The sequence below is a fragment of the Branchiostoma floridae genome, chromosome 8 (assembly GCF_000003815.2).
Source record: "Branchiostoma floridae strain S238N-H82 chromosome 8, Bfl_VNyyK, whole genome shotgun sequence".
Lineage (NCBI taxonomy): Eukaryota > Metazoa > Chordata > Leptocardii > Amphioxiformes > Branchiostomatidae > Branchiostoma > Branchiostoma floridae.
This window is the reverse complement of record NC_049986.1, coordinates 6,439,545-6,450,042: the sequence shown is the minus strand read 5'-3', so window position 1 is coordinate 6,450,042 and position 10,498 is coordinate 6,439,545. Positions and strand designations below refer to the sequence as shown.

Genomic DNA, 10,498 nt, shown 5'->3' with positions numbered 1-10,498 from the left:
TCGTAGGATAACTGTTTCTCTTACATTTGTAGGAAGACAAAGTAGAATAGCAACATATTCATGTGACTTATACATTGATGTACTGAAGTGATCTGGAAGAAACAGGTCTTTTATAATAACTCTGCATGAAGACTATTTCAGATGTCCAATGGGAAGCATGGTAAGACAATGTCAAGCTAAAGACACTTTTGGATTCCTATGGGAAATCTGACACGTCCATTTCCAAAATGATAAATTATCCAGTTGCTTGAGTAAATGATTTCTGGCACACCAAGATTTTTCTCGGATATATGAGAATTCTTGTACACAACCAAAATTAACTTACTTGCTTACGTTTCGGTGTCTATCAGACACCTTCCTCAGAGCTTCTGACTCGAGTTCTGCTAATTTTTTTCTCGCCGCTATACGTAGCTGATGTAGGCGGCGCTTTTGCAACAAGAAGATTATCCAAAACGTGTCCAAGTTTATATCCCCCCTCGTCCCGATTCATCAACTTGGACACGTTTGGGATAATCTTCTCGCCGAAAAAGCGCCGCCTACATCGGCTACATATAGCGGCGAGAAGCAGAACTCGAGTCAGAAGCTCTGAGGAAGGTGTCTGATAGACACCGAAACGTAAGCAAGTAAGTTTAATTTTGGTTGTGTACAAGAATTCTCATATATCCTATATTCCACCAACCTGATGAAATTATTTTCGGAAGATTTTTCTCATTTATGGATGATATAAACGCCTTTAGGAGATTTCTGCTTCCTGAGAAACCTACTAGTCCACGGAAACCCAGGGTAGATGTTGCCATCAAAGTGCCCATGTAGAACATAGTTCACCGCAGCTAAGTTGCAATTTACCCCAGACGTCGTCTGATCCAAAATGGCGACCAGCTTTTCCAGAAATTGCAGCATTAGCTCCCGCGAGCCGCCTATAACGCCGGCATTATAAACATTATAGCGGCTCTTGATGGTAGGTATATCAGATCCGTGCCTAAAGCCGTCGTTAAAGCAGCTGCTTAACCGTTTCCGTAGCCATCCCATGGCCGCTATATTCGGAAACGTGTCCACATCAGTGCCAACATACAGTTGATCACCCATCAAGTCCATCAACTCAAACGGGTTCTTCTGAAACCTTACGTCAGAAATATCTGTTAATATCACGCGAGAGATGCGAGAGTTTTCTTTCAGATATCTCAAGTACACGTAATACTTTGCAGTTGCGTTCCATCTGAAGTGAGCTTCCGTTCTTTGAAAAGAGACAAACCCATTTTCAACACGATTTACAAATTCCGATTCCAGGCTGTCATGGAAGACTACAGCGCTTATTCTTCTGTCAATAACGCTCCAGTACCAATTCTTCATGTACTCAAATCTGCCGGGCTTCTTTTGACGACTATTTCTGTGCTGTTGGCGTTGTCTGCCGACGAAATACGTCGCTAGAATGACGTCCGTTGATCGCTGACTGCATTTTCCGTTTGAATGACTTTCGAACCAATGAAGATATGACTGTATGCCTTGATCTAGCTGTATTTCTGATTGAAATCCTGGGATATTGTCATATGGCACGTTTTGGGGAGCGACATCACCCGAACCCGGTATAGGCCAGACGTCGTTTGGTTTGGCATCTGAAAATGGCAAGTTTGAGTCTATATTCCAGCTGTCCAGGAAAGCTGTAACGTAAACTCGCATTTCCCAAGAGCTTGCCTTCAGTCCTCCTTCGGCACTATAGAAGGCGCAGGAATCGTCCAGGTCTAAGACTTGAGCCATGCCCCTAGCAGCATCGGTAACGTGCAAGAAGTCACGCACTTCTGACGGGTTTCCCGCTCTGTGTTGCCTAGCAACGACCATCGGACGACATTTTAGACGGTGATGTAATCTTTCAACAACCGTTCTGTGTATGACTGAGCAAGACCCGTCACCGTAAGGCCCGTAAACTTCTGATAGCTCCAGCCCAGTGATGCTGTGTCCATAGATGTTGTGGTACACGATAGCGGCTGCTTTCAAACCTTCCACCAGAACCGAGTCAAGTGATAGCCAGCTCATAGACAGCTTCGTACGTGGTTCATTGAAAATGTGATGAAAGGGATAGTTCTTGCTCCAGATAACAAGAAGGTTCACGCTTGGAGAGTCCTTCAGAAGCCCCAGCAGCATTGTGAAGCACACTAAGGCCGCGTGTACATGACTGGAAGGTTTGGGTGTAGATATGTCATTGTGACAATCCAGTGGAGAAAAGAAGACCACATGGGTTATTGAAAATGTTGCAGTCTTGAACAACTCTTCTAAGGATTTGTGACTGCAGGCATTATTTCTTATGATTCTTAACTTGTGATCTGATAAATCTTCAAGGCGTCTTAGACGTTCCCTTTTCAGGGAGTGGTCTAAAGTTGAGTCCGCGTCGTCCACAATAGTGACGTAGTTCCTGGACTCCAGCAGCTGTAGAGTGAGGTGATACCCCATGAAACTGGCTCCGCCCACAAGTACCGCGTGCTTGGTTTGATTGACAGGGCGAATTGAGCGTTTATTGGACGAGCAGAGAAGCGGACGTTGATGGATGGGGGATGCTAGAAAAGAAGAAAAGAAGATGCTGTTAGATGGATTGGGAAATTTTCCTTGCGTGGCAATAGAGGTAATAAAGAAACCAGCAGATGGAAAAGGTAGAGTTGAACTAAGCCATTTTATAAATCAAAACAAAATCAATAATGAAGAAAAATGAGAAAGCCCCAAACCTTCCATTTGAAGATGTTGAAGTGGTGTTCTTGATAACTCCAGCTCTACGTATGCGTGAAATAGAAACACAGCATGTTACATAAATGACTGATTGAAGAATACAGCGGCATCTTAATTGAATTTGCACAAAAGATGGATATTGCCTCAGCACTAGGCAATATGTACAAAGCGTGGGATTGATCGATTGAGAAGAAGTGTAGTGAAGTCCTCCAAGCTAGCGAGGCAATAACTCGCGGCACATCCCCATAGACACAGAACTAAGTGAGAATATATCAAACCTATGTCGCGTGATGTTCTCTCACATTGCAGCTAAACACTTCAAACAACCTCAATGGACTCTAATATGCAGTGTACATAGGGCAACGACCTTGTGTGGCGTTCTGGATACATTGTCTGTGCATTTATAAATTTAAAAAAACGCAGCAATCCATAACTATCTACCAGTTATTTGGAGTTAGTCAGCTGGTGTCAAGATCAAATTTGAGGCTGAATCAATACTTCGTATACAAGTAGAGTCCATTCCAAGACACCATGAGGGTTTTTAGGCGATATTCATAATTAGTCTGAATTATTTTGAATAAAAGAATATCTGAGCCAATAATTAAATTATTTTCAAAAAAAATTGACTAAGAAAATACTCATTTATTTGATTTTCTTTGAATATTTTAGAAATATTTTGAAAGTAACTGTACAAAAACATCTTTATTTAGAATAATTGTGAAACCTCTCTGTGATTATTTCACATTAACAAATATTTACAAAAATGGTAAACCTGGCCAAATGGTAAAATTAGTTTATTGCCCCCATAAAAGTAAGCCCTATTGTTGCATCTGTATATTTTTAGATTTCACTGCTGGGCACTGGTGGATCCTTTGTGGTGGGCCATTGTTGCATGGCACCCAACCATACTTTGCAAGGGTGTGTGAATTGCTATCTTCCCAGCCCACCGAACCATTTACAAAAAATGGTAGAAAATTGTAAAAAATGGTAGAATGCTGTTATCATTATTTAGGAACCATTAGAAGTATCCAATTCCACAACATGAATATTTCCAAAGTTTTACAGGACCAGGGAAATATTTATAAAGTTGAAACAGTGTTAAAAATATTTCTGAAGTATCAAATGTCCTAGACATATAATTACAAAACTTTAAAATCAATTCTAAACAATGGCAACAAACATCCGCATGGTGTCTTGGAATGGACTCTATTTTAAGTTGATAGATTGTGCTATGCTTTAATCTATGAGCCACTTATAATTAAATACAACATCCACAGTTTTATCTTCTTCTTCTTCAGTCTTCTGTGCCTGTGGACTAAACAGTCTCCATGCAGTGGACGATCCAATATGGCGACCAGAAAAATTGCTTCGATCATGAAACCGGCGGATTAACTCGAAAGAACTGATATATAGTTAGGAATTGCTGCATTTTTTAAATTGATTAATAAATGCATAAAAGATACATCCAGAGTGCAATATAAGGTTGTTTCCCCTTGTGCACTATACTGTAGATGCAGAAATGTTCGCGGTGGATTAATGTTCGCGGTTTTCGCGGTGACCACTTCACCGTGCCACAAGTGCTTGAAAAATCACGCAATTGCTTCCAGTGGAGAAGGCTCAGATGTTTGTCGTACATGAACAGACTCTGCCCTGTTTTTGATGCAAGCAATTGCTGTATATTTCTCGATAACTGCATTTCCAACGCTGAGATAAAGAGATATACACTATTTGATCGTCAGTCTGCTTTACAAATCGCGCAATTACTTTCGGTGGAGAAGGCTCAGGTACGGGTTAAATGTCTGTTGTACACAAATAAATCCACCCTGTTTTGATGCAGGCGATCGCTGTTTACGTTTTTCTCTCCATAACTGCATTTCTAACGTTGAGATAAATACTTATACTCTTTTTGCTCGTCAGTCTGCTTTAGAAAACGCGAAATTGCTTTTAGTGGAGAAAGACACAGATATGTAAAACCACGAATAGTCTCTAACCTGTTTTGAAGCAGCAATTGCTGTATATCTGCCCATAACATATTGCATTTTCTAACGTTGAGATGAATAGATATACACTCTTTGCTCGTCAGTCTGCTTTAGAAATCGCGCAATTGCTATCAGTGAAAAATGCCACAGGAATGGCTTAAGTGTAAAACACAGTCTCTACCCTGTTTTTATGCAGACAGTCACTGTATATCTCTGCATAACAGACTGCATTTCTAACGTTGACAGTAATATTTGTCTTGTTTATGGACATGGACATTTCGTGGGCATATCAAGGACATATAGAAATATCCTGTTGCATACTTTCAATTCAACAATTTGTATAAGTTCAATTCAACATTGTAAGGTGAGTACCTTATATTCAAGGCAATGTTTTTTTTACAATGAACCAGCTCTGAAAAAATTAATAATTTCAAAGCTTTTCGTAAAACGTACGTTGATGTAGAAACGGGTTTTATGTTGTTGTAAGTTTTCCCATTTATATCTGAATACTAAAAAAGAGCAAGTCGAAAACACGTAAAGCTGCGAATAAAGATGATGTATACACGATAATGAATATAATCCTTTAATAACCCGCAGTTGTTATGATGGGCCCACAGATAGGTAGTAATAAAGAATAATGTTAGCAATTTAGATGTGGTTTCCCGTTGGGGTTTATTTTATTCCCATTTGTGTGGTTATGATTTATTTTATTGTTGTGTTTAAGGTTTGTGCCATAAAGGGTAGTCATGTGCACACCTGAATTGTCGAGACGTCGTCGTAAATGATGATGTATACTTTTCACGCTTCACAAGAGAGAAGACATCATAGTTGTTGCATGCTAATACTCAATCAAAACAATACTCCTGTGCTTTCGGAAATGGTTCAATATTTTAATTGCTCTTAAGGTGGTATCTCACTGCACTCGGGGCACCGGCACGGCACTGCGGGAGTCGTTCACTGTGGCAACGTTGTGTTATTTTTGCAAATTTTAAAAATAATTTAGACATTGCCTAATACGTGAAAGCATGACTTAAAAGACAACAAATTACACAAAACGTAAGTAAAGTCGAGTATCTTTCGAACCCCACAGTGCCACACAGATGCCGAAAGTGCAATGAAATACGTATACCACCTTTACACATTGCAAGCAGCTGGTTTGCAAATTATGGAATTTCACGTATTTACGTAAGTGTCGACTGTAAACAAAAAATAAACTACAATTATTTCCTGACAATGATGTATCTGTTGTTTTCGTGGATCCAGATATGTTTTCTTTGCATGCATACAGCATCGTAATTTTTTGCAATATTAATAAACAATAAAAAATATTTTTACACGTATTCGTGAACAGAAGAAATATCAAAGTCGAAAAATCTTCCATCATTCATGTGATATAAAACAAGATGTAATGTGCCAAGACTATCTTGATTTTGGCTAAGAATGTCAGTTTGAAGTCGTTTGTGTCAATTATGCTGTTTGTGTCAATGCGTTACAGCCATATAATGCTCACAATATTCATGGACGGTTTCTTTTAATTGCAAAACACATGATGCTAAAGCAAATTTGACCACTTATGGATGAATCTGAAGCGGCTAGAGGGACAACAGCAACATTACCTGTAAATGACAAGCTGGGCTGATTTCAAAAGTTTATACATCGTTTCCAAAGAATATCATAACGTTTAGAGAATTCTGGAGCCCGTTTTATTTGCGAATTCCTCGTAGGCATGTTCCTATATATAAATGTCATGGAGCTTTAGAAACAAGTCTTGTATGTAGTCAAAAGACTACAGTACTTTGGGAAAACTGTTGCAAGATCGACTTAGAACTTTTGACACTTAGTATTTCTTTTAATGAATAAAACACATAAAGATATATCATGTCTTTCTATTTCTTAACAACTGAATCATAAGGTTTAAAGACAAATCGATCCCTACAACTGGATACTATTCCTACATTACTTCCGGACACCTTAAAATATCTGAATATTATCCATTTGTAGGAATTGACCTGTCTTCAAAAATTCATACCGAGATATCTAACCTTCAGGATTGTCAAATATAAGATTCTATTTCCGGAAAAGTAAATTACATCTGCTCTTTTGAAGCTTACGCTATCTTTGCTTTCTGGCTAGAGAAACTTCTAAAGACAAATAGGATGGGCAATCGAGAAAGACAGGCAATTATTTAAGATACATGTGGTAATAGAAAAAGTCCATTTGAGTTTGCATCAACGTCACTGCATGCCACTGGACACTATTCATCAACTTCACAGTAGACGGGATGCACTGAAAAGTGGTGGAAGAAGATACATGAGATTGTACAGGGATCTTTCTTTTGATCTCCTGCGTTCTCCATTGGTATTCAGTACTAACAACGTGATTGATGGCATGATTGTCAGAAGGTTCAGTACTTTAATTTCGTCTGGACAAATACAATTAAACTCTCTCGTCCGCTCTTGCACTGGGAAGTCTAGCATTTGATTACATCTCTATGGTTGAATGGTACCGCCGTGTACAACTGCCAACATAAACCTCTAGATGCACTTCGTGCTGTAAATCCACACTTCAAAAGAAAGTGTCTTTGAGCTATAAATTGACACTTAAAAAAATCGTATTTGAATCTGGTGAAGCTAACTCCTACAGGTACACACAGGGCATCTTCTACATGGTAGTAACTTCATCATCTAATCAAATTAGGCTAAATGAAGCCAACTAATGAGAAAAATGCTGTTATCAAACTATTTATTTCATCTTAAGACGGATGGGTAACCACTTCAACTACAGTTGGCGCTTAAATCGATACTTCAAAAGAAATCGTATTTATGTCTGGTGAAGCTAACCCCATCCAACCTATAGGATATTTTGTACTGGGTAGTAACCACATCATCTAACCGAATTAGATTAAATGAAGCCAATTAATGCGATAGATGTTGTTATCAAATAAGCAAAACTAATTATAGATAAATGTTGGAAAGTCGAACTAAAGGCATTGGGAGCTCGGGCATATAGCAAATAACGCATGGATGACAAAGAATAGATTGTACCCCCCGATTTGAATATCACAAATGTGTATTAGATGACGTGATAAAATACTTGTAGGGTATTTTGTTTTATACGTTAGTGTGTAACGTTAAGTCGTATATATTAATGTTAACAATGTAATTAAGTTATTAATGATGTGTAATGGTTAACATACAAAAGTGTTTTCTTTATACATACAAGAATAACATTTAGCCTCATATGTGAATTAAAAATTTCTTATGTTTAGTAGTTTTACAAAACAAGATTAACCCTTTTCTTTATACGTACATGTATAATATTTAGTCTCATATTTGAATTGAACATTTGTTATGTTTAGTGGTTTTACAAATAATAGTAACCTTTTTCTTTATACGTACGCATATAGCATTTAGCCTCATATTTGAATTGAACATTTGTTATATTTAGTTTTACAAATCAAAAGTAACATTTTTCTTTACACGTACATGTAGAATATTTGGCCAGCTGGCCAACAGGAAACATGGCCAGGACATCACGTACCAGTGCAACCAACCAGTGCGTGAGTTACGGCCGAGAGGAAATCAATTAAGCCTGGGCAGTGTTTCAAACTGCATATCTGTCAGGGAACAAATGGAGGGACCGGGCGGAAGGGAGCGGGTTCAGCCCCGCCTGATAACATCCGTTATACCGTTATATTTTACCTTCTCAGAGGGCCGACTCTTTCGGGGACGGCATATATCACCACAATTGCTCTTAACCGTTCTACTGAGAAAAGCAATCTCGAAAATGCATTTTGAGGCCATGGAATTTTACTAGACAATTTGCTGCGATGTAGCCCAAAGAGATTTAACCTATTGCGAAGTGGCCGGAGATGGGACATTGATCATCGGGCTTTTGTGTCCGGGCCGCTTGGACTATCGACTCATCTGACCTTCGTCCGAGAAACGGCGTACCGTAGAGTTAAAAATTGTCGCCAAGCATTTAGTAAACCAGTTACCTTTTACTTCATATTCACTCACATCTTACGTCGATGAAGGTTAGACATCTAGGTAATAAGATACCTTAAAAACAGTTGATCAAGGCACATTCCTATTGGACATCCAAAATTGTCTTCAGCTCATCTTTTGCATTCATAGTTATGGTATAAAAGACCAGTTTCTGCCAGATCACTTCAGTGTCACTGACGAAAGATAGTGGATTCTACCTAAAACGTCTGATCGTTTCCAAAATCATATCCAGTTGCTTGAGCAACAGCTTTTTGGGGGCACTCATATCTTGTTGCTTATCCCTTTTGACGCAATCAAAGTTCCAAAGTAAACTATATTAACGTTCCTATTTCGCATGCAAATTAATTCTAATTAGCACCCATGGCATTTCAAGGCAAATCTGCCAAATCTTCTGTCTCATTGGTGGGAAAACGCTGTTTTTGACGCATAGTTTGGCTTTACGCACGGGTACCTGAGGTCTTTGTATTTTTAGTATCGATACAAAGAACATGGAACACACATAGGGCGGTTGTATCTCACTGCACTTAGGGCACCGGTGAGGCGCTGCGGGGCTCGGTTCACTGCGGCACTTTCGTGTTATTTTTGACAATTTTTTTTTGCAATTTAGATATTGCTTAATACATAAAAGTATGACTTAGAAGACAAAAAATACACAAAACGCAGAAAAAATCCGTTCTTTATCTCTGATTCGTTGAGGAATCTTTCGAACCCCGCTGTGCCTCACCGGTACCCCAGGTGCAGTGAGATACCACCTATAGGCATATCTAATCAATCACTAGGGCAAGGTGACGACAAGGTGAACTAGCGTCAATGATAGCGCGGTTCGCGGCATAAACGATCATAATAGCTTCCTCAAACATCCTTCCACTCAATGTTTTAGAGCTACAGTCTACTCTTAAGACTATGAAATACTATAGTGGGTGCATGGAAGCATCCTTTCATCAACATTACGATGCACGTGAGCTTTTTCCCTTCCGCGACGGATATGTAAGTATTTCCCCTGACTCTCGGTAGATGGTCGTGATTTCTTCTAGGAAATTACTTCTCATTACTTATCTCTTCCCAAGTAAGTAGTCAGCAACTTATTAAACGCCCTTGAGACGGAGATAACAAACGAGTTCTTCACAGTAGATGCTCACGGAAGGAAAGGGCGTGCTCTTAAGAGACTTTTGGTTATGCTCTATTCCTGCTCATTTTAAGCGTATAGCTTTAATAATATGTTCAATAAATGTGTTATAGAGTGGTACTTGTAAGGGAAAATTCGGAATGTGCTGAGTCGCAGCATTCAAAGTGTAATCTATCTGCTAAAAGTTTAGATTTCATTTTAAGTTTAAAATTAATCATGGAATGTTGTCTTGCATTAAAAAATTGCAACATTTCAATGTGTATTTTTTGTTTCTGGTAGTATATTCCATCAAGTGTTATTCGATGGGTTAATTCTTTCTGACTGAAGTGGTAAGACATCAAGGAAGTTCAATACACTTGTATGCAAAACAAAAAATGCAAATCACACCACAGCATGAATTTCAAAGTTATATAACTCTGCTCGCCCGCACCGAACATCCTTGAAAGGAAAATAAAATCGTGGTACCTCCTTATATGAATTGAACGTCCTTGGCCAGTTTAATCAATACCACTTCTGTAAGAAAGAAATGAAGAAAAAGACAAACTGCTGAATATACGATCGATGACTCAGTCAAGCTGTACTCGTGGCAATTAGAATGTCAGCTTGTTTGAGGACTGATTGTCGCAGACTTCTATCGATGCAGAGCGTAATCTCCAAGCAGGTCTTGCTGT

General features: G+C 38.9%; 1 protein-coding gene across 1 annotated transcript in view; it reads right to left on the bottom strand.

Annotated features, from left to right (window-relative positions):
- Positions 1-646: 646 nt before the first annotated feature.
- LOC118420652 (UDP-glucuronate 4-epimerase 6-like) overlaps positions 647-10,498 on the bottom strand; it is a 26,150-nt gene continuing 16,298 nt past the window's right edge. The window contains exons 3-4 of the mRNA XM_035827528.1: positions 2,715-2,759; positions 647-2,549 (exon numbers count right to left, since the gene is read on the bottom strand). Coding sequence (XP_035683421.1) covers positions 709-2,549; positions 2,715-2,759 — 1,886 coding nt within the window. The 3' untranslated portion in view covers positions 647-708. The remainder of the gene's footprint in view (positions 2,550-2,714; positions 2,760-10,498) is intronic.